The sequence below is a fragment of the Labrus bergylta genome, chromosome 23 (genome assembly GCF_963930695.1).
Source record: "Labrus bergylta chromosome 23, fLabBer1.1, whole genome shotgun sequence".
Taxonomy (NCBI): Eukaryota; Metazoa; Chordata; class Actinopteri; order Labriformes; family Labridae; genus Labrus; species Labrus bergylta.
Window position 1 is genome coordinate 15,095,493 of NC_089217.1, and position 27,733 is coordinate 15,123,225.

The following is a 27,733-nucleotide window of genomic DNA, read 5'->3' on the forward strand; positions in this document are numbered from 1 at the left end:
AGATCAAAAAGCTAAACTTGTCTGATCTAGTTTGTACAAATCTGTGATGTCTGAGCCTGCTCTTTAGAATTCCTCGTGGTGTCCAGATCACAGTTACTAATCAGGGTGTAAATTTGTATTCCTGGTTTACTCTCACTGAGTCTGATTGTCTGATAGAGCACACAGACAGACAAACAACTGATTCAGTGTGGGTACAGCAAAGTTTTCTTACACAACAGTCTTGCTGAGTCACAATTTCAGGCAAACTAACACGATACCTACATGTGAATAACTTAAGTCTGCTCTGTGTGTGAACAGTGTGGAGTATTTGTTTCCATATAGATTCATTATTTTCTTTTAAAGCCATGATGCTCAACACTAAATTCACACAATTTGTCTCCCACACGTCTCTCTTTCTGCCTCCAGTTATATTGGATTCACAAGCGGAGACCTAGCCTATATGTCTTTGGCCCTCGTCTGTCTGGATGGGCTTGGTTTCCTGTTCGGGAGCCAGACATGCTATAGAATTTCCCATAAGCCTTTAAGGGAACTTGGCAGGCCCCTGTAGAGCAGGACCTCGTTTAACCCCTCAGACCTCACAGAGCTATGAGAGCGACAAGAACATGTGGGATCATGGCTGTTTTGTTTGCTCTTGCCAGAAACTGGTTTAGCTTGCAAATACCATGCATTCAAACACTGCCTATATTTTTTCATTTCCTCAATCTTTATTTACACTGCATTAACACAACTCGTTAAATTTAAAGGAAGAACGTGCAACATTTGACACATAAAAAGCAGAAATCAAGTATATCCTCTGTAAATGTCTCTCTGAGTCGACAATGAGTGAGAAGCTCGAGTCCCGCCAGCTGTACTGTTGTCGGAACGTGTTTACATCCTGTTTACATGGACGGGACATAGCTTACTTGCTGCTTATTTGGATTTCAAGTAAGAATTTTTAGATCACAGTCATTCTGGGTCAATTTAGGTTTAGTTTCATGCTTGTGCTCATGAACCTTTTAAAATAAAAATTTAAATCAGAAGTGGTAAAATTCCTCCATGTTGCTTTTCCAACTCACAACTGGAACCCAGTTAACCTGGGTGTGGCCTCATTCCCAGCTCTGTGATACAAGTTCTGAGGTAAATGGAGCGCACCATAAGATCAAACCCCGAAGTAATGTACAGAGTGATGAGGTCATTGAAAGGGCTAATTTATGCTAACTGTACCAACCAGCAGCTTGAAAGGCTATGTGTAATACATGGCTCTGCCTTATTGGCCTGTCATTTTACTGACATAACAGTAGCAGTGTTTTGTTTACACAGTTACACACTTGCTAGCAATTATGTCATTTAGCCTGGACTCGACCAGTATGACACGACTGTTTCCACCAGGCGCTGCTCTTCATCTCTCTGCCAGTGTTTCACCTTCTCTGGCTTACCTTTCTACTTTCTCCTTGCATCATTGCAGTTTGTTTAGTTTCTCAGCGGACTTGCGTAATTCTCTGGAGCTTTGCGTGCTTACAGCACAGAGCTGGAGCTGCCACTAGCTATCAGTTTGTTCCTTTGGAGCTATGATGTGAGCTGTGACTCACTTCCCTCCATTCAGTTGGTTTTTAGTCGTTTCAACTTCTGCCCGTTCACTTTGAGCAGGCCAGGTTCAGAGCTCAGCCTCAGTGCCTGGTCCCTCAAAGTCTGAAAGAAGTCCCCTGAATGCACACGTTTATAATGAACACACACACTCAAACCTTTATGTAAACTATATTAAAATCTAAATGAACCCCTTCAATTCTGCCCCTAAATTAATTAATTACATTTTTCAGAGTTTAGACCATGGACAGTTCAAAAAGGTGGACAACACAACGGCTCTATAAGTGAAGCCAATTTATTTAGAGCTCACCCTTACTGACTGGCTGTAGAACAAAAAGCCTTCTCCATGTTGACAGATGGGACATGGGATACAAATCCAAATACACATCCAAAGAATTCACAAACAAAGTTTTTGTCTTTATAGTTCATTCTTATCATACTGATTCTTGCTCAAGTGGATGGTAGATTATGATTGGCAGATCATAACGAGCACTAACACAGGAGTCACTGAACTTTCAATAACCGTGAGTGTCTGATCCAAACGGACACAAAAATCTGTTCTGCTGTAGACTATGCCGATCTGAGGGATCTTTGCCGTTTAACTGGTAAGTTAAATGTGTGTTTTGGTTAGCGGCGGGGGCAGGACATCAATTCAGCGGCCAAGTACACTGCAAAGCTCCGGCTCTAAATGAAGTCGCCAGCCCAATAAATCAGCGCCCATTGCAAGGGATACTTTAGCTTCAACATTTGATACAATGAGAGGAGATGGAGACTGTTGTAAAGGTTCAAAGTTATGTCAGGGGCTGGTCTCTGATGACAGTCTACCAGATAGTGTTCTTTATTACTTATATACTTGTCTTTAATTCTAACAGACGTAATTCTAAAATTCAAGCTCTCTACATCTGACAGATACCAAAACAGCTTGAACATATTTGTCTGCCTCATGAGCTCATTTAAGAAGCTAATGGATTTATTTGCAGTAAAACTGTTTTTAATGTGGGCTCCAACAAGCGTTTCCATTTTATTACCAATCAAACTAACAACTCTGTTTACGGGACCACATGAACCATCAAAGTTTGCATGCCTTTCTTTAAAACACTTTTTATTGTTTTGGTGCAATTCTCACTCTTGAATTTGTTCTCGTGGATTTTTGTGAGTGTTGCGTCATTTTTAAAAGCTCTTTGGGATTTCTTTGATGCACCCACACATTTTTTTTTTGGGGGGGGGGGGGGGGGTTTAGGATTTGTTTGTGTGTGAAAGTTCATTTTACTTTAGGCCTTTAGGATTGCATTTTCAAAAAGAACCTTACAAACTGTCTTATTTCTTTATTTGCTTTACACTCTTTATCCCATATTAATCAGTTTATCAGCATAAAAGTAAACCTTTATGTCCAACCAACAGTGAGGTACTACCCCAAATCTTTTTGACATTTTGCAATTGAAAATTGTAATCTACTCACACAATAACCAAGCTCATGTATGAATCATCGAAATTACGTACAATTTTGATGATGTTTAGTTTGAGTAGGCGTTTAGGCTCCAACCTAATTACTCCTTACAGTTTGAGGGATGATATCTTAAACCCCCCAGTCGGAGCCTACAGGTGGATGCTTGGGGTGGTGGTGGGTCTGAGCAATAGTGCAGTACTGGTGCAGGTCAGAGGTGGCAACGAAAGAGCAGAGGGTGAGACTGGGAATTTTGTAGCTTAAATAGACTGCTGATTGGAAGGAGGTGTTGTCAGGTGATTGGTGAGAGTGAGGCATATCAAGTATGAAATCAGTGCAGCTCCAGTTGACTGCCTGAACTACCTTGTATGTGTCAGCTCTTGAAATCCAATTCATTTAACCAAACTAATACTTCTAGAAGAGTCACAGAGAGTGACATTTTGAAACCCCAAAGTACAAAACATGGCTTCCGGCTCTGTCTATTTGGTTTGATGGCACCTCACTTCCTCCACCCTACTTCCGTGATGAGGAGCAGTGAGAGAAGATGGTGATGAGTGAGTGAACCTCTGGACTGAATCATTTTGTGTCTGAGATACTGAGCACTGACAGTTTGCCATACATTTAAAATACTGATAAATGACTTTGTCTGCAAGATCCTACATTTCCCATGACCTGCTGTAATACACCGCATGAATGTGCATCAATGTAGTGAATACGACAAAGAAACCACGTATGGGAAAAATTATCCATACATCAGAATAGAGCTGTTAAATGACAGGTGATCCCTGGGAAATGGAAAAGGCAGCCAATGAGAAGCTGGGTAGAGGTGTATGAGGGTCTTACAGACCTACTAAAGTGCAATGAGTTCTTTCCTTCCTATGTTTCAATGTCACACCTCATCATTCCCTAATTATTGAAAAGTTATAGTGGAAAATACCTTTGGGTACTTTGTGACAGCCATGTTTTGTGTCCCATTGCGTCATTTCCCCCTCAGTCTGTGTCTACAGTCTAATCACCTGATGGCAGTGAGGTGACGTAGTTCAAAGCCACCCCGGGCAATGTTTCCATTCAGCGACCCTTCATTATCCTGTAGTGTAGAAGTGTGAAGTTCTTGTGGGATTGAAAAAAAAAAAAAAAAGTGGCCACCACCAGCTTTGACTGCGTGCTTTGTAATTAGCTTCTCGCTAATGAATGATGTCTCTCCCACAGATCAAAGTTGAAAACCAACAGGACTTCCAGGACATCACCAGCGTGGTGGCCCTGGCTGGGACCTACGCCACCACCGAGCCCTTTGTCCAGTCCAAGTACGACATCCGCATCCAGAAGATCGGCAACAACTACAAGGCATACATGTAAGATGTTTAGCACCAACAGATCATACATTTGACATCAGGTTCCTTAACCTCAACCAATTTGATGGTTGAAACAGTCAAACTGTCTATAAGATACTATTTTGGGACAGTTTTTTTTCTTCAGTTTTGACCAGTAGATGTCACCCTTGAGCACCAGCATGAAGCCAAAACAAACTGCTGTTTGGCCACACCTCCGCCATGCTGAAGCCTCCACTCATCACCAGCAACTCCCCTCCCCTTGTGTTCGCGCAAAGGAGTTATCAAATGGAACGCACCAAAATTAAGTACCATTTAGCGCAAGCAGCGGAAGAAATTGGCTGGAGCTGCACTTGCCTGTGGCCTGCATTGTTGTGTTAGCAGGCTAACGTTAGCCCTCTTTAGTTAGCTCGTAGCTTTTCTCTAGTCCTTGACTGAAACAGCTTTTAAACTGAAGGGGAGGAGCCGGCCGTCCCGTCCATGTAGACATTATTTAAACACGGCTCAGACAACAACACAGCCAGCGAGACTCAAGCTTCTCACTCATTGTAGACAGTCATGACGCAGAGAGACGATTACAGAGGATATACTCGATTTCTGCTTTATTTATGTGTAAAATGTCACACATTCTTCCTTTAAAGCAACTCTAGAATTATCTGGATATAACAAGATTGGTACTTTCCATATTTCTGAGATGTCTGCAACCTTGAAGAGTCATGGTCTTTATTTCCTCCCTCAGACATTCACACCCATTTAGAAGAAAGAGACCTTGTCATAAATTCATCCAAGCATAAAACAACAAAGAACATGAGTCAACACCCTTTTGCCTTTCAAGTCTTTGTATATTAACAACTACTTGACCAAAAGCCTAAATCAGACCAGACCAGTTCAGTCTTATCTCATCTTGTTTTTCCCCGTGGACACACCATGAGAGCGTGTCTTTAAACGGCTCTGACACAAACGTTATGTAGGTGTGGAAAGTAATAATAATCTCTGATCAACTGATGATTGCTAGTCCTGTGAGATTTTCCATTCAGGGTTAGTAATAGCTGTGAGTGTTTAACTCTAAGTGGCGCCAATGAAATGGTTGATGTTTTTCTTTGATTTGCAGGAGAACGTCCATCTCTGGAAACTGGAAGGCAAACACAGGCTCTGCCATGTTGGAACAGATCGCCATGACAGACAGGTGAGCTGACTCAGAGAAGGGCCATTTTTTTAAACAGTAAATAGTTTTAGTTTTTAGTTACTTTAAGACAAGTAAGGTCCAACTGCAATTACAAAATCTCCAGAAATGTTTGCGTTTAAAGTCATTTGTTATGACTTTGTCAGTTAGAAGTTTGTTAGAAGTCAGTTATTTGTGTCACTGTGTTCCAGATATCGGATGTGGGTGGACTCCTGCTCTGAGATGTTTGGTGGCTTGGATATCTGTGCAGTGAAGGCCGTGCACGGAAAAGACGGCAACGACTATATCATCGAGGTCAGTTTGTCTTTAGAATAACCCCCAACTTGTTTCTGAGATTGCAAAGTAGAAAAAACAAAAACAGTGCTTCAGGGATAAAGGGTTATAAGTTATAACTACCAGGACAAAATGCAAAATGTCAGAAATTTGGTATTAGGGCTTTCGTTTAGCCTAGCAGGTATATATATCACCTCATGTACGCAGGTTAAAGTCCTCAGTGCTGCAGCAGTGGGTTTGGATGAAGTTTCTGCATGAAATCCACCACTCTCTCCGCTGCACATTTCCTGTCTAACTTCGGCTACCCTATCCAGTAAAGGCACAAATGGCCCAAAAATTGTTGATTGATAGACTGAAAATATGCCTAATTCAAATCATTTTCTACATTTTTAACAATCTATAAGCGTTAGACCCCCCATCAATCATCAGTGCATAATTTATTTTTAAAATCTTACCATTCTTTCCATCCAGTATATCTTTGCCTTGGATTCATTCTCCATCTCTGCTGATAATATTTTTGTATCAGACTTGGTGGTCCCTGATGTCCAGAGCCTTGAGAGAATGATTAGCCTGTAGACCAAACACAGGCAGGAGAATGAAAACAACATCAGCATTCAGGCGTTGACTCACTGTGTCTGTCAACACAGCCTGTTTATTTCAAGTCAGCAGGTAGAGTTTCTGTGTTCAAAGTAAAGTTTGACTTTTTATGCAGTTTGTAGTTTGTAGACGGACAAAAAAGGGTGTTACATAACCTGACACAAGCAATTTGGACGAGGTTTTCCTCAGATATTTGATCAATTTTGGGGGTTCTATTCAGCGATGCAATATTCATGTTGGCAACAGTTTAGGTTGGGTTTTAAATTCAAGCAGGAGCACCAATGCTGGAAGACGTGCACAATGAAACAATGTGTGAAATGAACTTGTTTCTACCTGTTTGTAAACACAGAAGAAAATCAAATAGTAGTTGAGGATTTTTGGAAGGCCACTGAGGTGGCCAATCAGATTTCAAGGGCGGCCCTGGCCACCACCCCCCCCACCACCTCTGACTCTGCCCCTGGACATCCACTCAAAACGTTTCAAAAATCCACTTTTAAATGCTCAAGTAGATTATATACTGTTGTATGAGGGTTTTTGCAAAACAGAATAATTTGAAACTTGAGATGCTGTGGACAAAGCAGGTTGAGAGAACTTAGAGCCAAAGCTTTCCAAAGTCCTCACACAGCAGTGACATCATACACCCTATAAGAAGATGACAGACGTGATCACTCTATTTTCAGAGCAATGAAAAAATAAATAGTTGTTTCATTGCTTATCAGTCATGAGACTCCTATGACTTCAAATCTAAGGAAACAGGACCGTCAGGAACCTCTTATGTGCATACATAGATGGGTAGTCTCAGAACAAACTGGTGACACAATCGAGTAACGATGTTCTCTGACAAGCAACTCTTCCTCCTCCTCGTCTGCTCTCTCTCTTCTCTCTCTCTCTCTCTCTCTCTCGCCAACCCTTCAGCATGATAGAATTTAATTAACCACGACAAGGAAGAGCTGTGGGTGCATCACAGTGGGAATCTGTTTTTTGTTCCAGACAAGGACATCAGACATGACACCTCTCTGTAATGAAAAGTAATGAGCTGCTCAGAGGCACTTAGAGTAATTAACACTTTACTGCAGCTGGCGTTAAACTTCAGCTTTGTCTCAATTCACTGAGGATGTGCACAAATAATAGCGTGACAGGATATCCTACAACAATACAACACATTGTAGAATAGCTTAATGGCAAATGTCATGAAAGTAATAAACAACAAGACAATATGATTTCTCTGACGTGATGATGTCAAGACCTGCTTATGGTCTGACTGGATATTAGCTTCGAAGTCTGTCAAAATAGCAAACATAGGCTAGCAATCAACTTGAGTCAACAACCAGCAGGCTGAGTCTAAAAACCCACTGAAGAAGCTTCGGGCTTTGCAGAACGTACCAGGTCCAGTACCTGACATGCCAAAGAAAGCAAATCACTAAATACTCTATAACTTGGCTTAACATTGGCTATCTTGGTTTTGTTATTTGCATGTGGAGCTAACCAATGTTACATTCTGCCAGATGGGTACTGTGCATGTTCAACTTTTAACAAAGATGAAGAAGACGTGAGATGTCTCCCTAATTAGCTAATTATTTTAATGACTAGCTATCAATCAAGACGTTTCTTTGAATCAATGGGTTATTGATTAATACGCCAATGAACCAAGTTTAGTGTCTTTGGTATAGTCTGACCAGACATATATTATCCCATGCATGAATTTGATAGTATGACAAAACCTTTGGTCATTGTCTGGGCAATAGTTTAATGTATGCAAATAATAACTGGAAGCTGGAAGCCTTGGAGGCTAATATCCAGCTATAAAAAAAGCAGAAGTAATATCCATAAAACATAAAAATCATGACTCAGTGACATTATTTACCTGTTCTATTTAAACAGTGCAGATATAGACAGAGGGATGAATGGAGATACATAAGAGTTTAAGAATACAGTGGATTTAGTAAGATCAACTTAGATAAACTATCCCTGGCTCCTGTTGGCTGCTATGTCTCAAACCTAGTTGTTTTCCCAGGAAAACATCATCTTCTTCCAATCCCTGCACCACGACTGCTCTATAATCATGATTTGAGCACATTTCACACGTTTTGCACTGTAATCTTGCACATGCAGCGGAGTAAATTGTCTAAACAAAGCACAGCACAATGACATTTCAGACCAACACCACTGGAACCAGTGGCAGCTCCAGTCTCCTGCTCGATGACTTTCTATCCAATAAATCAGCAGGGTGGATCCCGGCTCTGCCTGCCACCACAAAACGTTTGAAGTGGGTTCCTGGTGGTCGCTTGCCAGGCCTCTGCTCAAGTCCCCTGTGGTAATGACTCAACTGGCCAAAACACCGTACCACACCCCATCTCACCGCCAAATCCTCGCCAGGACGCTGGGTACACACAGGCATGGAAGAACAGTATGAACCCAAATGTTTGGATCTGAAAGTTCTGAAAAACAAAGAAAAACGTGTGAGAAACACTGGAACATGAAAACACAGCTTGGATATAAAATGTTTTTTCAATACTTTGGATTCTCTGGATTCATAACATACAACAATACATGAAAAAATCTGGACCAATTTAGGGTTATACGTTCGGGTTAATAGCTTGTACGCATGTCCACATGAAACATAATGTTTAGAGAGGATTTATGATCAGGAAGAGACAATATTGAGGCTTGACAAGGACTGCTCTTTAAGAAATCTGTCACTTTTTATTGGATGTGACTTTTATGTACTCTGCAGAGTGTATATAAAAAAAATCATATAATGTCTCAAACAAAAGTAGGACTTTCATAGAGTTTATGAAACAGTTGATAGTAAAACATACTGTATATTAAGGAATTATTTTAGACCTTCAGTTGTTTATGTATTACATCATTTAGTTAACATGATCATCATGATCATCTATAAAACAAAAACACCTAATTTAAGATAACATTTACTTAATTATCGCTTTGCTTAAGTTAGCAAGCGTAATAACTGAGCTAAAGAGATGGTAGATTTAGCTGTAGCTAGCTAGCGTAATAAGCTAGAGTTAGCTTCATAACTCTTGTTCCAACTTTTTGAAAGGGTATAGTTGTTGGGCTCATTGGCTTCTAAAAAATGGATTGAACAGCTGAAGACAGTGAGAAGAAAGTTGGGGATAACATGCACCAATAGCATCAGGTCCGGGAGATGAACATGCTGATCTTTGCTTTGGGCGCCTGCTCTACCAACTAAGCTAAACTAGCGCCCTGTTACAGCTTTTAATGTTTCCAGGTGTCTTATTTTAAAATCTTAAAAAATTGGGTTTTAGACAGGCACTTATACCTTAACCCTCTGACATAAGATTTTCCTTGTTGATAAGTTGTTGTTATATTAAGCCATTTATCAACTAGAGTTATGTGATGATCCAGCTGTATGTTTGAGGCATTAAATGGTAAATTCGTGAATGGACTTCAGCTTGTCCTGCATTTTCTACTCTTCTGATTGCTCAAAGCTCTTATACGCCGCAGGTCACACCTATGGCCATCAGTATTTAGGGTCCAGTGCCTTGTCCAAATGCACTTCTATATGTGACTGCAGGACCTGGGGATTGAAACACATAACCTTTCGTTGAGAGACGACTGACTCCACATCTGCATTAGAGAATGGTTTGAGTATAAAAAGCATAAAAAGTATTGCCTGTTGAAAACAACACTAAAAACAAAAGCAGTTATGATAGCTTAGTGTACTCGAGACCGCTGTCTTCTTTAGGCTGAATCAATGGACTTTAGGATAGTAGCTAGAAACTAGCTAACTAAGTAGTATATTTATACAATATCCATTAGGCCACCTTCCTCTGGGGCTATGACTCTACAGATAGGTCGATCAGACAGTTAGATAAAAGACAAGATGCATCTTCTGGATGGGTAACTAAACAATGAAAAAAATGTTCTACTCTTCCTCCGCCTTAGGACAGAGGCTTCAGATTGTCATGAAAATTTCTATAACCATGTTTATATTTTTTGAAGAGCAGTTTTGTTGGTGTGGGCAGTGTAACCTCACCAAGAAAAGGTCCCTGGCTCTGAAAAGACTTTGTGTGCATCAGTTGTGTCTTATGAAGCATCAAAGGGGAAACAACTTTGATGAAAACACCACAAAACTCTGAGTGTTTCCCTTCCAAAACGTGCTTTGGTAGTATCACTTCTGTGGGATAAAAGTATATACAATTGAAGTTAAGTGATGCCTCTAATAAAAACAGCTTCAAACAGAGTAGAGAGATGACAGGTTTAGTGAAAGGAACTTCTGCAGTTGTTTTTTTTTAAATGGAATCTCTGTGTCTGCAGCACATGTTACTGCACACCGTGTGCATGAGGATCAGCACATGCAGACTTACCCCGTGCTGTGTTTACAGCTTGTGGCCGGGGTGCGGTGCAGCAGTCTCATCCACCACACCGGGCATCTGCATCCAAACCAGCAGTCCAAGCAGCCACACTTCCATGCTCGTGTTTGTTTTGGTCCTCAGGGAGGAGAACGTCAGGTCCCACAGCTCCTTGTTGCTCTGCGGGTCTGCAGTGCACGTGTGTGTGCATGTGAGCTCAAGTGGTGGGAAAATGTTTTTTTTTTTCTTTCTTTGAGGTTAATTAATTGAGTATTGCAATGGATGTGGCCTGTGCCTTTCCGAGTCATTCACTGGGCAACATAATATATACAAGTGGAGTCACATTGTACATGCTGCTCAATGGAAATCCTAATCTTGGGTTCTTTTCGAGCTCAGAGAAAGGCTCCATGGCTGCACATGGACACTTATATATCAGTGTATTTCTTGAGTTTGGTTCATGGGATTTACATCAGAGAGGGCTGAGGGGCTAATGCCCAACATTAGAGAGAAATTCCATCCTGTCCTGCCCTGTTTTATTTTTCAATTTGCATCCTTTTTGCAGGATCTCAAACTGCTGAACTTCCCATACAGCAGTTGTTGCAGCGCTATAGAGTAGATGTAGCAGGACAGACTTAGAACAAGAGGCTTTGTGAGGGTTCTAAAGTGCATGTGAACAAACTCAAATGTCATGCTCAGTACATAAATTGTGTTAATGGCCATCATCCAGTGTTGTATAGCTTATATTCCCTGAGATCTCTAAAATGACTCATCATGCTGGCAATACACCAAACAGTCCATTATTGTCTGACATCATTTTTCTGGATGCTTCTGAACTCCAAATGCAAATGCAATGCTGCCATCTAGAGGACTAAAGGAAGCGGTTAAGTTCCCTTGTTTTGATTGTGCTGCAGAAAGAGTCACAGAGGTATCTGATTGGCCGTTTTATTTTCTGTCTGTTTAGGTGATGGACAGCTCCATGCCTCTGATTGGTGAACACGTGGAGGAGGATAAACAGCTGATCACGGAGCTCATCATCAACAAGATGGCCCAGGTGCTGCTGGGAGTTTCCACACCTCAGCCTTCCAATGTCAAGGTACTGAAAACACACATCCTCCAGCTCAAATTCATGCAACTGCTTTTAGTGTTCCTACTGATGTAACGAAATGGAAAGTCTTCTAGAAATGATGTGTCATCGTTAACGTAATGTTGTAGCAGCTGTTACTGACATTATTGTTACTATAAAGATATCTTCTTGAATTGTGTTGTTTATAATTGTACTTCTGATCAAGATTAAGAAATAGAAAGCCTTTATTGTCGTTATACAACTTCACACAATCAACAAACAACTTCCATTCAAGTAAGATGTGCAATGTGTGTGTAGAAAATATCTACAGCAGATCATGTAGATTGAACAGTAAAAAGTAACTTGCCACAAGTAAAGAATATAAATAAATCTGAAAATGTAAATATTGCACATGTAAGAAATGGATGTAAAAATTAAAAAAATATATGATTAGTCAAAGAGAACAGTATATGCATGTTCAAGTAGAAGTGTATATCATACTCAAAAAACTAGTTGGGGTATTGTCAAGGGTGATTGTAGAGTCTGGTGGGGCTCAAGGCAAAATTAAATGGGGGGGCCCTCCAAACAGCGTTCATCACCATCATGTCTGCCCGTGTCCCGACGCTTACTCCTCTTCCTGTTTCTTTTTTCTTCTCTCCTATAGACGTGTAATTCCTCTTTATTGTTATTTGTTGACTTTCATCGACAAATTTTGGTTTTCACAGCAATCATGCATGCAACGCTCAGCAGGGCAACGCGAGTGGGTGCTGTTAGACGGGGCCCCCTTAGGGAGGTTTCCTACTGCCGTTGCAAAATTTGCAAATTTTGGGCCACTGCTTTGTTTAAGTTTGTAAGCCCTCAGGGGCCCCCTACTGGCCAGGGGCCCCCAAGCAGTTGCCTGCCTTGCCTGTTGATAAGCAGTGCCTCTGGGTATTTTATAGCTTTAATGGCCAAGTAGAAGTAGAAGTTAATCTTTAAACAAATATTATAACTACTTTTGCAAATGTTTCTGCTAATAATATCCAACTATAAGAATTACTTGTACAGCTTTCACCAACAGTCAAACATATCTGTGTTTGTGTTAGAATGACTCAATAATGACTTTCTCTCTCTTTATCCACAGACCACACAGCCCAGACGAGGTATGTTGTTTTTGTTTGTATTGTTTTTTCAAACAGAGAACTAACTGTCTGCGTGCAATGGCTAATCAACATGTCATTATGAATATCTCCTGCAGGGGGACACCGCTCTGCTTCAGCCTCTCCATCCCAGTCAGCCCAGGGTTCCCCTCAGCGAGCCCGGTCAGCCAGCACCTCACCCAGCCAGGCCTTCCAGCCGGGCCCCATCCCCGCCTCCTCCGGGCCTGGAGCTCAGAAACAGTCTCCACAGCTGAAGTAATTTGTGCTGGATTACCACAGATGGCACCCCATTTGAGTCCTTTATGATATAATTATTCAGCTAAATATTTCAAACAAATATGAAAGTTTTGAGTGTTTCATTTTCATTCTTGTCAGGGACGAGTCAACCATAACTCTGGAGAATGTGTCCTATAAAAGTTATATGCTGCGATCAATGGATCAATCTTTGCTTCTAACCTCTTAACTCTTCATGTTCTAAAGTAGACTTCTGTTCGTTTTACTGTACAGCAAATCCCAGTCCCTGACCAACACCTTCACGGAAACGTTACGAGGAAACGTGACCGACGACGAGGCCAAAGCCGAAACCATCCGCAGCCTCCGACAGTCCTTCGCCAGCCTCTTCTCCGACTAAACATCCCCTTGCCCTCACTCTTCCCAGAAGCTTCCTCTTTCTGTCAGGTCGGAAGAAACAAAAACAAACCCCGACTGGTTAATCTGTAATGGAGTCTCTCCCTCCTCAAGCCTCAGCTTCCTGTTCTCCTCTCCTCCTTCCTTCTCACTGTTTGTGAAGTTTAAAACTTGGTGCAACCCGCTGTCCTCACATCTGTCAGTTATTTATCACAAGAAAGGCCAATAGAATTTAGGGGTTCTTCAACGAAAGTTACAGAGGTTAAACCTGTAGATGTTCACAGGTATAACTGGTGATTTCATGCTAGTACTGTAGGATATAGAGCTGCAACGAGTAATCGATTAAAAAGAAAATCAGTGAAGAAGGGTTTTCGATAAACAATCAAAAAATGTGTACTGAAAAATGTCAGATTTACTTGTTTTAATTTCAATTGGAGCCAGAAAAGGCAATTTGCAGACTTGACTTCGGGCTCTAAAACTAAAGCCGTTTTCACATATGCACTCCTGAAAATATCTAGATAACTTCAGGAGGACTGCTCCAGATATAATAAGCTATAATGAGAATATTTGCCTTTATATCAGTCCTAGTCCAACGGAATGACAAAATAAACAAAAGAGCGTAGAACGTCATACTGATGAACAGAAAACTTAATGCAGCAGGTTAATTTGTAGTGGTCGTATGTGTACACTCAATGCACCGTGCAGCAGTCACAGAATATAAAAGTCACTCCCCCCTCCTATTGGCTCGAGGTAAATTCTCCGGAGAATATCCTGCTCTTACATCAGCTCACTCGGACTTGCTGCAGAAAAACATACTAGGGATCTGGCAGAAGAAACTCCGGGTGAGGTCCAAGCAACAAATTTGGCTGTTTGCGTTCACACATAAAAATAGAAATATCCTCAGTTTTTCAGGAGATTTCTGCTGGTGTGAAAGCTCTATAAGTAACAATTTTCTGTGATTCACAAACTGAAATTCTCACAAAATTTATCGGCAGGCTAATCAAGAACAAAAATCATTTTGTTGCAGCCCTAGAAGGACGTTTGTGACGATGCAAAACCAAACCAAATCTCATTCAAACGTTTGTTCATTTCATTTGTACGCCTCTTGATTGTGATGTCCCGTTTCTGCTGTTGTCAGGTTATGAATGGGGATAGAAACATGTTAAGCACTACGTGAGCCCCCTGTCTATACCATCCAGTATCCTTTGCGCTATTCTAAAACAGCCTGGTAGAAGTCCTTGTTGAGTTCTGTGTACGTTTTTTCAAGCCCCCTTTGATGCCGTATTGTGTCCTAAAAAACGTGTGAATGCTTCCTAGACTTTAGATCAGGGCTGATGGCAGCTTGGCCTTTCTCGTGTTAAATAGTGGCAGTGAGTAATCATAGTCATAGTCTAGCTCATAGTGCTCGATATATAGTCACTACTCTGCATTCTGATGGTTCAACCAGTGTTCATTATTGGGTAATGTCTGATTTATTTAGAAACAACTTTATTTATCTGATTAAAATTCTTTAGATTATTTAATCGGACGCATAGCTACCAAACTGTTTTCAGATGCCATCGGCAATATCGGATATGAAACTGTTCCGCCTTGCTCACGAGAAATGTTCAGACTCCCCCCTCTCTCGGTTCACCAGCGATTTTAAACATCTTGCCAGCAGCCACATTCCTCCCACATCCATGTGCTGTCGTCACTTATTGGCTTATGTAGTGACTCCTCTATATGACATTACCAAAGTGCTTTTTAATTAAACAACAAAAAAAAAAACATTGAAATAAAAAATCACCCTGCACTGGGTCAATAAAAAAAATAAATCACACAGCAATGCAACCTGAGCTTGTGATTTCAGAAGGTGCAAATGCTGTACTGGCTTACAGCCGTTGTCTTCCATCACAGGCCAGATCTTCCCCTTACTCTTCTTTTTCTGAATCTTTTTTGAGCTTTGTGAATGGCACCATGGTGTGTTTTCTGTAGGGGGTTTGTTTCATAACTACTACTGTAACGTGTTCAGAGGCAAACAGTGAGGATGTCATATTATGAGACTTAGTGTGCTTAACTTTCTACGGAGACTGGGAAAAAATGGCTTATAGCTTATATTATTCACCTTTATTCCATCAAACCACACCAATTCTAGCTGAGACTGTAGAAAATACAATATCATCCTTTTTGTTGTTTATGCGAAATCTGCAGAGGTAGTAAAGCAGACGTATTCAAATTTAATGCTGCCTTGGAACTGCATAATGTCTAAACTACTCTATAAACACAACTATAACCATTTTTACACTTTATTGAATGAGTGATCTAGTTTATCATTCATAGAAGCTTACCAAGCAAGGACAAGATATACAGTGCATGCAGAAAGAATCAACAGTGCTTCACTTTTTCTACATTTTGTTATTTTACAGCCTTATTCCAAAATGGATGAATTCATTTTTTCCCTCAAAATTTCTACACACAATACCCCATAATGACAAATTGAAATAGACATTTTTGCAACTGTACATAAGTATTCACAGCCTTTGCCATGACACTCAACATTTCCGGATGCACTGTATAGTGTCACTGTTAGAAAAAAGTGTTTTGACAGATGATAAGGCACCACATGGATCCACAAAGTAAAAAGTTAATTTACTGCAAGATTTTGTCGTATCAAGCTCACAGGAAAGGATTGACTTTATATTTTTCTTTTCATGCTGCGCACAATCACAATCAAATATCTGTATTTTAGTAAAATTTAGGCATTGTCTTGTTCTTGGTTAACCTGTGCTGCAAGCTCAGCGAGTCCAGATATCTTTGTTTTCATTAAGATCGATCTTTAAAGTTTATGTTCCCTCCTTTGTTGTCATGTCATTTAAATACCTGCTAGCAGTATGCATAATTTTAAACAGCCCTACTGCAATTCCCAAACTTCTAATTCTCTTTGAATATATTAATAATGATAATTAAAATACTAATATGATAGTAATAATAGCAATTATGAGGCCCGATTTTAAGATGAGATTCATTCAATTGCATGAAGCTGTGTAGTGGTGTGTGTGGAGTTGTGTATGTGTGTTAAGTTGTGAATTTGAAGACTCAACCATTGGAAAGATCTGCCCATTGTGCAATAATTAGGTTGATAATAAGTTTTATGGAATTTGGATTCTAGCTGTGAAAGGTCTATTTTTTGGTCCTTTGCCTTCCAGTCTTGCTGACAGAAACACCAAATGAATAAAAAAAGAAATAGATGTTTGGAAACTGGCACTAAAACGATAAATTACCTTTAAAATATCCACACTCCAGTTCTCATTAACAACAATGATACTAGCAAGGACTGCAGTTATACTTCCACAAACGGATGCTTTAGATAGAAAATAATATTGGATGGTTACATTATTCATTAGTGGTTAGAACCGCTGTAGCACACTTCTAAGCCTACAAAATTGTCCGTTAGCTAAGCCCCACCTTCTGTTGCTACAAAGAAGTTTACAAAAATGATGTTCATAGTTGGTGTTTGAGATGACACTGTATTCTGTCTTGATTTCATTAACGCAGGAACAAAGCTTATTTTAATTTTAATGAAGTTTATCTTCTGAAATAACAACTATTGCTTACAGACTGAATCAGTTGTAGCTATCCAGCTAATCAAGGTAACATTAGCTCCTTGATTTGGTTGAAAACAGCAGCAACCTGACTTCTTAGTGTCCAAATGACTCTGGTTTTAAACAGGAACAGAGCCTCAAATATTCACTGGATGACAGCATATCTTAAATTGTGCAAAAATGTTTTAAGCTAAAGCCACAAAGTGTCAAGCAAAATGTTAGCATTATAGCTAGTTGTGGATCCCAGTGGAAGACAAAAATATAATGTAGCCTATCGTAGGAAGGACATTTCTGTTTTTTTCATTATTACACTTAATACAATATCCGGCTTAGAAGGCTATTGTTTTGTTTGTTTGTATTAAAAGTAAGCTATGTTGCTGTATGTCATCCAAGACTACATTTTAAGGCGTTGTTGAGAGAATGTGTCATGTTGAAAATGACTTTAGGTAGATGTGTAACCAATGGGTTTCCCATCTGAAATGCTTTATTTGCTAACATGGCTTGGGTTACTTGACACTAAACCTTATGAAATCTTATTTAGAGTTGAATAAAGTGGCTAACCTTAGCCAAAACGTTGTAGCCTAACGAGCTATAGACAGTGAATGTGTTTGCTCACAATAAATGTATTATTTTAGTTTTATTTGTTTATTTTTTGCATTACCTTCATCGAACAATTAATGTTGTCTGTGACCATCTTCACCCCGCTTTATCCCTGGAAGTAGCCTACCAGAGGTTTAGGTAACCAGTTTATATGCTAGTTATTCGTACATGCTAATGTTAGCAGCTTGCATCAGAGCAGATGAAACATTATTTTATCTCATTCATTTGTAGTGATTGGTCATGTACTTGAAATGGCTAATGAGAAAGACGAAACGTTCTTAACTCAGTATGAGGAGTATAAATCTGACAGCCCAGTGAAGAAGGCTTTTGGACTTATACATCCCAAGCTTAGCAGTAATGCTAGCTACTGTTGATGAACTATGATTGAAAAAATGCTGTTCAAGGAATGTGTTCAGAAAATGGACAAAGGACTTGCTCACCTTCCAAGTTCATATTCACTTTACTAGCTTTGTTTATTGACCTTTAAATTTGGCAACACTGTGATTATTTGCTTGCAGTTCCAACAAACTAATCAGTATAATTATTATTTTTCACAAGGTTGTTTGTTAAATCAAAATTCTCATCATCAGTCAGCTGAGATAATGCTGTAATTTGTCATTTCACCACCTTTGTCACTGTGTCAAAATGGACCAAATTAGTGTTTCATTGTGAGAGCCCTTGATGGAAAAAAAATCATATTGTTTCATCGTTATTGTATATAATCTTGACACATAGTATTATATAATACTGCAGTATGATAAGCCATAACCAAACCATGAGGATTTTCTATCCCTTATGTGCCACGCAATAATGGCTGTGACGTCAAACGACATATTAACGTAGATCACTGTGTCCTCTAACGACTTAAGGAGGCCTGTCCTGCCCTGTAGACGCACACAGCAGTTACTGTTTTCCACTTTGAGTTCAAATACAGAGAAAATCATATCATACAGTTTATGAAACTTCTCCTTTTTTTTTTTTTATCACATTTGGGTTTAAAATGCAGTATAGGATTCAGTTGCCATGTATGCAATCTAATGGGTCAGATTCTAATAAATGACCAGATGTCAGATTAGTTTTATTTCTCATCACTGTTGGTTTCTCTTTTTTTTTTTTTTTACAAATAAAGAGTCTCATTTAGCCACAATTGCTTAACACACATCTGAAATTTTTAATCTGACGTAATGAGAACTGAACTGCAAGTTATCTACCTCAAGTTCAGCAGTTCTCTGCGGAAACTGATCACAGAGCGGTAGTAATGGCAGAGATTACTTGCACTGAGCAGTTTTTTCAGACAGTATTTAAGATCATGTTATGAACAGAAGAGGGGAGGGTAAGTTGCTCCCTCAGGCTCAAGAGATTAGTTTGTTTGAAACACGGATGTAGAGCGTCTGTGACATCAACCTGTGGAGGATTGGAGTCTAGATATCCTGCAGCATCCACAGATAGGCAACCAGATGGAAACTCTGTGTGCCTTGTATGCAACATATGTCTTTTGTAAGCCTCAGTATCCTCTTGGTGGTACTCCACTGAGATCTTTTTTTAACACTCTGAACAGCCTCAGAAAGGCCTCACTCTGGATGGTTTTTGGATGCTCAATGTGCTTCCTGAATATATTGCAAGTCAGTAAAAAAACACCACTAGAGGCATGAAAAGCTAAAATGGTAATAAGCTACAGATAAATCCACCAAAAACTTCCCCAATTTCAGTGGTGGGACCTCGACCTTGGTCCTTGCTAGGATTGTGCACGGTCCTTGACTGTGATGTGGTCCCCCACGGTGACTAAGTCTAAGGTGTGTCAACGCGGACGGGCTTGTAACGCCCCTATGTGCCACTTGTGGAAACTAGTTGCAACAGTTAATTTATCCACCAGGAGGAGCAGTGATTATGGAAGCTAAAGTGACTTGCTCCTTTTTTTTTTGCTAATTTTGGTTGTGTACTTTGACAAGATCTACTTTATATACTCTTACTTTATTATCCAAGTTGTGCTACTGTGTTGGAAATAAACTCCTTGACTTACTTAGGTGTTGGATGAAGTTTATGCCATCAAATACTGATTTGTTAGATTAAACTGTTAGTAGCCACGTGTTAAATCTTACCTTACCATCAATTAAAATTTGCTAGCTTAGATTTGAGTTTTTATACCTTTTTCTTTCACAGCTAAAGCACAATGTAGCTGTCACTTGTTTCCTGTGTTGCACACCGAACCTATATGGGTACTTGAAAGCAGCAGGAAAAAAAATTGTATAGAGAAAGGGGGGGTGGGCTTTTGGGGCCCGCATCTTGTTTACAGCCCCCGGTCCCTCTTGCAGGTTCATCCGGCCCTGATATGCAAGTTTGAGTTGATGTTTTTTGGTGTTAGCATATAGAGGAAATTCTTTTTTTAGCCATCAAGAAGATAATAAGGCTTGGAGAAGGGTATCTTTATGGTCTTTCCTTTGACAGCTGATTCAGCCTATCACAGACTCCGCTCCACTCAGGTATCTTCATCCAAAACTCCTACTTTACAAACATATCCTTAAAAACCAGTTGTTGATGTCACAGATGCTGCATTCCCGTATTCTTACAATGTGCAGAGTTTCACAAAAGTTTGAGAGAAGGCCTTGCGTCACATAAGCCATCTTTTCTTTTATCAAGGGATTTCAGCTTAACATGAGATATTATTTGAGATAAGGCAATACTTGCTATGTTTAACATTTTTCTTTCTTTCAGTCATGACATAGTTGGGTCAGAGACTCAACAATAGGTGTGTTGAACTGATAGCTTAACACTGTTCTGAATATGCAGCTACAGAGACTTGCCATTAAGTTTAGCTAATACTGCAAGGAAAAATAAAAGTCCACTTCAAATGTGCCGTTTGTAAACGAGAGATTAATGTCATTGCACGGATTTATTTGCCAATTGTTCAGTCCACTGTGTCCCCTCCTCTCTGCTGAATGGTGGATGGTATTGTATGGTATCTTAAGTGTATTAACGTTCTGTATATTGGTGTAAATGTGGCATGAAAAAAACCAACCCCTCCTGTGTGCCTCAGGTGTGTAAATTTGATTGTTATGTGATCTTAATGTCTGGCTGCTTCTTTGTGAGAAGTGTGATGCATCTCATGTGTTTCTGTACTTTACTAGATTTAGGATTATTTTGATTTCTGTACTTTTCTCTTTTGTCTGAAAATCAACATTTCTGTTATTAAAGGTAACTTTTACTAAACCTTTAGTCGTGCATTCCTGTTTCTATCAGTCAGCAGAAGAGCTCCACATGAGAGGATTTGAATGTTGTTCTCCATTTATGGTCCCTGCATCAAAAATCCTGGCTATTCAAAAAGTCATGTTTGAAACACGCAGCTCTCAGATTTATGTGCTGATAATCCCTAAATCCCTTGATTTTGGATTCTTACCTTATTGTATTCCTCTTGGAATGAAGGTGTTAAAAGCTGACTGGCAACACGGGGCCGCGGAGAGGGAGAGCTGCTGGAGTCCAGAGCTGCCTTTTATCCGCTGCCCACTTAACGTCAAGCTTTCAAATCAACTGTGTGAGGCATTTATGTTACCGAGGTAATGGAACACATTTCAGTCATGAATATGTCACCGCTCACTTTCAAACAATGGCATCATGGCTCAGGTATTTTTGAGAATACCTCATGACTGAATGTGCTTCTCAGACTTTAAACATTGACAAACCAAAATACTTTATAGGCCACTGCTTAAAGTAAAAAAAAAAATTATTACATGACCAACATGGTACCTTATGTACAGCCAACCTACATCCTCAGGCAGTGGTGATTCTACAGTCTGTTGGGGCTCTAGGCAAAAATCAGTTGGGGGGGCCCTCTTACCAGCGTTCATCACCATTATTTCTGCCAGTGTCCCGACGCTTACACCTTTACCTCTTTTTCCTGTTTCTTTTTCCTCTTCTATAGATGGATAATTCCACTCATTCTTTCTTTGTTGACTTTCATCAAAAACATTTGGTCTTCACACCAATAATGGGTGCGACACTTAAGTGGGCAATGAGAGTGAGTGCTGTCAGACGGGGCCCCCTTAGGGAGGTTTTTTTTTAACTTTCATTGCATAATTTTGACATTTTGGTGCCACTGCTTCAGTTTAAGTTTGTGAGCCCTCAGTGGCGTCTGGGGCCCCAAGCAGTTGCCTGCCTTGTTGGTTGACAAGCGGCGCGTCTGTCCTCAGGTGCCAGTCGGTTGCAGGAACATACAATGAACAAATAAATATACCGTGGCACACTGAAAAATACTTTACTGTCACTTTATTGTGAGCGAACAACACGTTTCGCTGTGAAGCTTCCTCAGGTTCATCCTGCATAATCACATGGGCACACACAGATGTGTAAATAAATATGATCACATGACCAATCATCACAATATTGATTGACACAAATGAGAGCTGTAGCATATATCATGATGCACGCTATAGTTACAGGTGAAACAATAAAGTGACAGTAAAGTAATATTCAGTATGCCATTATTTGTTTGTTTTTTTAAATTCGTTTGGGGGGCGAATTCATTGAAATAAAATATTTATTCCTTTAAAACAAAAAAAAAACTAAAAAGATTTGTAAAACATAATGAATTTTTGTTTTACCAACATGCAAATCATCTACAAATGTTCAATATTCAAACGTTCACATTTCTTCTGGCCAGGAGCTGAGCACGTGTCTCTTAATCTGTTAATCATTCATTCATTATCGGAGTTTGTTTGTCTGATTAATTTTAAACGTGGGCGTTCATTTGAAAAACAAATTGATTGGAATCTTTAATTACCTGTAAATCCAATCTCCTTTAGTGTCATTTTTGTGACTTGAATTATCTTCCGCCAGCTCAAGTGGATTGCAGACAACCTGGTCATGAGTGTAGCTGTCGCAGGAAATCTCGTGTCTCTGTACGGGTTTTTGCTGTAATTACAGAGAACACGTTCTATTTTGAAATATGTTCAACATCTATGGTGTGTCACTGACACCTACTGGTCGAATTGTGTGTTGCGCTGATTGGTCAGCATGCGGTGTTCACATGTTTAATTGAGGAAATTAAATGTGCTGCCAGGAGATATTGCAAACAGTAGGACACATTCATCATCACTCATTTAAAAAGGCTGTAAAGACTCAACATTTCTAGTAAGAGGGCGCACACGATATGTGTTTGTATTGTAATTTGTTACGGACATTTTGTTTAGCTTTTGTAGAGTTATTTGTGCTTGTAAAGTCTTGTGTCAAAATTTACTTCATTTCGTGTTTGCTGCCAAAAAATAAAATAATAAACACTGTTCAAACATGAGTTGGAGCGTGGCTTAACTGTACCAGAAGAAAACACTTTGGGAGCAGTTAGGCTGTAAAGAGCACACCACCTCCTCTACTTTATAGAGCTGGTTAAATAATGAGCCAAAATGCCTGTTTCTGCCCCGGGCGCTTCTATTATGGACTGTTTTTATGAAGTTACAGTACGAGCTTCTGAGGCGCCTTTAGAGTGAAGACAGTGGTAATCAAAACGTTTTTTATTTGTAGATTTTCAATACAGACACGTGTGTCATTTTGTGTTTATTAAGTCATCACATGGCCTCTTGAAGATGTGAGTATACTCTTAATTTTTTCCCAAATGATTTTTGTAAGTGTCCGTCCAGCGGAGGATAAACGGCCTCAGTTACCAGTGACATAAAATTACTCTTTACTCATATTTAGTTAGTGCGTGTGCTAGCCAATGGGTGACAGAGTAGAGAGGGTCATCCCTTCACCATCCTAGGAATTGCAGAATCCTACTGACTATGGTCAGTCAATTAATGTTGTGAATCAGAGGAGATTTAGAAGTGGGTATACTCCATATACCTGTGTATACCCTGCACTACAACGCCGCTCTTAAGAATTCAAATCCATTGAGATTGCAAAAAGTCGATATTTTCGATGTTGATACAATCGGTTAATATCAACTTTGGTTAATTATTAAAAGAATTTAGAGATGACCTGCTATCGAAGTTATCATCCTTTGAAGAGTTTGAAGAGAAAGAGTAAAGATTTGATTTTAATGTTTGTTTTAGCCATCAGAGTTTCTCTTAGATTACGTCAGAGGCCGCTGCTTGTCAACAGGCAGGCAACTGCTTTGGGCCCCTGACCAGTATGGGGGCCCCTGAGTGTTCACAAACTTACACCAAAGCAGAGGTCCAAAATTAGCAAATTTTGCAATGCAGTAAAAAAAACTCACTAAGGGGGCCCATCTTACAGCACTCACTCATGCTGCTGAGCGTTGCATGCATGAAAGTCAACAAAGAATTATCTTTAGGAGAGAGGCCCCCCGATTGGCCCAACCAGACTCTAGAATCACCATTGCATTACAGTATGTCGTTTAAATCCTCGAAAAGTAGTTGAATTAATCTTGTTCTTTATAAATCCCACAGATAAAATAAAGAGATGACAAACGACTGTACAGTATGTGAGGAGTGAGATTCTGACTACACTGGACAGCAGGTATTTTAATCCACCATAAATAGATAGAATACAGCATCACATAACATTACTCTATGCTTTTACTTCCATGCCTCTTTCAGGAAGTAGATCGGTTTAAAACTGTTCTTCAGAACTCGACATCATTTGACCTGTTACCCTCTTTGACAGTGGTTCTCAACTGGTGGGTCGGGACCCAAAAGTGGGTCGTGGAGTCGGTTTCTGTGGGTCGCGTGTGGGGAAAAAAAGTGTGAAAAGATCACTTTTAAAACATGTTTGTTTTGTTTCATCTCTTTCATCTTGGTCATATGTTTTGTACCATCTGAGGTCCAAACTGCACAATTTTTCATAAAACAAATCCCAATCGTTGAAAAATCTCAAAAATGTGGGTCTTATGAAGGAGTTGGTGGTGGATCCTGCGGCTAGACCATTTGAGAACCACTGCTCTAAGACGCTCTAAATCCTCTAACCTCCCCTCAGCCTCTCCTTTTCTTCACATTATTTTCTCACTCTGAGACACACATACCAGGCAACAGGCTGCCTGATGGTAATCTGCAGAGTGATTTCTTACATCCTTAAGCTGGAATGCATAATCTTTCATCTGCTGCAGGTCTCTGCCTGCCTGCAATCACTATCTCTGTAAACACACCTGCTCCATGAAAGTCCATCTTCACCACACTATACTAATGTGTATATCTGGTCCAAAGAAGGAAATGATCGTCTGAATGTTTGAGTTTACTCTCACCTATAAATTCTGTTGAATTTGAAAGCACAAGAATAGCAGGGGAGTACACTCTCTTACAGTACACAGATTAAACCAGAAGGGGGCGCTGTCCTCCCAAACAAAACCATTTTCCTCTTTTTTCTCCCTCATGACTTGGACATGCTACTTTCTAGGTTTCATGAGGCTTCAGCAAAAACATACGTGCGATAAACCGCACACATAAAGATTAGATCAAAACGAAAATACTGCTGTTTAAGCCAGTTTGTAAAATCTGTCTTTTTACAGGGAACGTTATTTACTCTGTGAGTTTGGGATGGCTTTAACAAACATGGCTACAGTGTCTTGGAGATATAAGTTTGACATGGACTGATTTTCCATTTTCTTCCACTCTAATTCAGTATCAGCCCACTCCCAAAGTTTAACAACCGTATATGTGAAGTTTAGGGGTTGTTATCTTTCCATGGTTCTCACAGATACAGAGACTTTCAGTCCTGCTAAACCATTATAAAGAGAAAAGTTGAATATGTTTTGTAAAGAACTAACACCCAATTGTGTCAGTTCACTAAGCTCTCATGAACATATAAGGGTTTTTATTACAGCCGATAATGTTTTGTTTCGGTCAGTCTAATATTCCCAAATATAATGGTAGATAACTCACTTTATAGGAGCAAACAACATAAAGAAAAAGTCGGTATAAAGCTTGTGAAGAAAATCATTTCAAACTGATGTAAATGTTTTTTTTGCAATAACTCTTGGATTTATAAAGGGCCTTTTTTTGACCGCTCAAAGGTGTGTTCAGTACTGTATATGTCAGCGTTTATCCTTTTCTTTTTGATAGTTTTTTAGGGACCATTTTGGTATTTATTAGATAGGACAGCTGAAAGTGACAGGAAATGTTGGGATGAGAGAGTGGGGGATGACATGCAGCAAAGGGCCAAGTTTGATTTGTACCTACGGCCGCTGCCACAAGGACTACAGCCTTTGTTCATGGGGCATGCAACGTGAGCCACCGGTGCCACCTGCCACCTGCATTTATCATTTCACTGATGCTGCTATGCAAAGTGTCAAGTCCGCTATATTGCTTTAATCATAGTATATGTCAAGGTGCTCTACTGCCCCCTAATGAACAAAATAAGATAAAGCATTAATCCATTAATTCAAGGGGGGCTCCAATAAACCAGGAAATGTGAAAAGATAGCGTGCAACAGGATGTCGCTTGGCAACAAGGAATTTTATTTTGTAGAAAGTGGAAATCTAAACACTCTCTGAAGGTTATACTTTGAGTGACACAGTGAGACAGAGAACCTAGTGTGACACAGCTGAAGGTACAAGGCTGATACATGGAAGTCAAAGGCTTTGAGGAAAACAATTCAATCGTGTGCACTGTTGGAAATGTTGTCAAACAGCGAGTTTTTGATGAACAGAGTTGAAATCACAGTGACTTGAATTGGATCAAAGCTTTATTTTTTTAGATCCCACTGTTGACTATGAATCATATTTTCATATTTACACTGATGTGTCATCATCATGCTGCAGATTAAAGTGCGAAACCGATCGACCGGAATAAGACCTTGATTTTAGAGGACAGAGGGGCAACACCTTATAAGTCCTATTTATCATTCAATCAACCTTCATCCATATGTCAGACCCTGAAGGATTGACTATGCACCACAGGTTTAATTACCATGTGGGTGGGTTTGTGTGTTTGTACATTGACAGTACCTGCGAGTGTGTGTTTTAAGTGTGTGGAACCCTCTTCCCCTCCCCTCCCAACCCACCCCGATTTCAAATCTGTCCACTGTACAACAAGGTCTTGGTCACCATAGTGAGACTCTTTAAAACAAGGAAAAAAAACCTTGGTTGTCATAGCAACTGCAATGCTTCATCGAGCTCAATATAAAGAGAGAAATGAAGTGGTGGAAATCCTCTATCTACTGTATGGTTTCCACAGTTCCATGTGTTTCTAAAGCTGTCATGTTCTTTGTTTATGTTCTCATGGAGGGATTTCATCTGGCAAATGGCAGAGTACATTTTTAACCACATATCTCTCATGGAAAAGACACTGATAAATGTACACTTGTGTCTTTAATGTGCCATCATTTCCGGTCTGAACATTTGAATGGATTTGTTTGCAGATGTGTTTTCCTTTCTGTGTACCGTTCTGTGGACTGCATTTTATGACTTCCACGCTCCATTTAAGTCTGCGTTTGTATCCATTGAGTGCCTCTTTGTGTTAGTAAGTTTGTTAAAAGGCCAAAATATAACATGAATCAAGCACCAGAGGAGGTTTGTGACCCTGTATAAACCAGCTCTCTCAGAACGCTCCGTTTTGGTGTGTGTGTCTCTTTAAATGCAATGAGCCCCCCCCCCTCTGTAGCGAGAATAAAAATGGCGGTCCTGAGCAAACACTTTGTTCTAGGCTGGGGGTGGAGATATCAGGGGAGGGGAGGGTATTTCTTTTTACCAGAATCCCACTGTGACATCACAAGGAGAGCAAATTTGAAAGGGAGCATTTTTCTCTGTGTTGTAAGACTTATGCAGACCACAAACAAAGGACTGGATGGGTTTATTTCACATTTTGTGGGTCAGTAGACACTCAGGTTACCCAAATATATGTTCAGAAACATGTAAATGTGGATTTTTCATAATATGTCCCCTTAGAAGTTGAAAATGAATCTAAAAAATTACAATTATTGTCAAGAAGCCTCCTAAAACTGATGGAATACAACTGGACACTCTGTAATGTTTTAAAGGCGCTGAGTGATGAACTTAGGGGGGATGTTGGTTTTTTTCCCCACTCTGAAGCGGATGTACTGTATAGCACTTTGGAAATAAA

General features: G+C 39.9%; 1 protein-coding gene across 1 annotated transcript in view; it reads left to right on the forward strand.

The window, feature by feature from the left end:
* Positions 1-20,939, forward strand: part of syn3 (synapsin III) — a 114,505-nt gene extending 93,566 nt beyond the window's left edge. Inside the window, exons 8-14 of the mRNA XM_029277524.2 lie at positions 4,217-4,359; positions 5,447-5,521; positions 5,710-5,812; positions 11,684-11,815; positions 12,909-12,927; positions 13,023-13,179; positions 13,432-20,939. Of these exons, the coding sequence (XP_029133357.2) occupies positions 4,217-4,359; positions 5,447-5,521; positions 5,710-5,812; positions 11,684-11,815; positions 12,909-12,927; positions 13,023-13,179; positions 13,432-13,555 (753 nt within the window). The 3' untranslated portion in view covers positions 13,556-20,939. The remainder of the gene's footprint in view (positions 1-4,216; positions 4,360-5,446; positions 5,522-5,709; positions 5,813-11,683; positions 11,816-12,908; positions 12,928-13,022; positions 13,180-13,431) is intronic.
* The last annotated feature ends 6,794 nt before the right edge of the window (positions 20,940-27,733 follow it).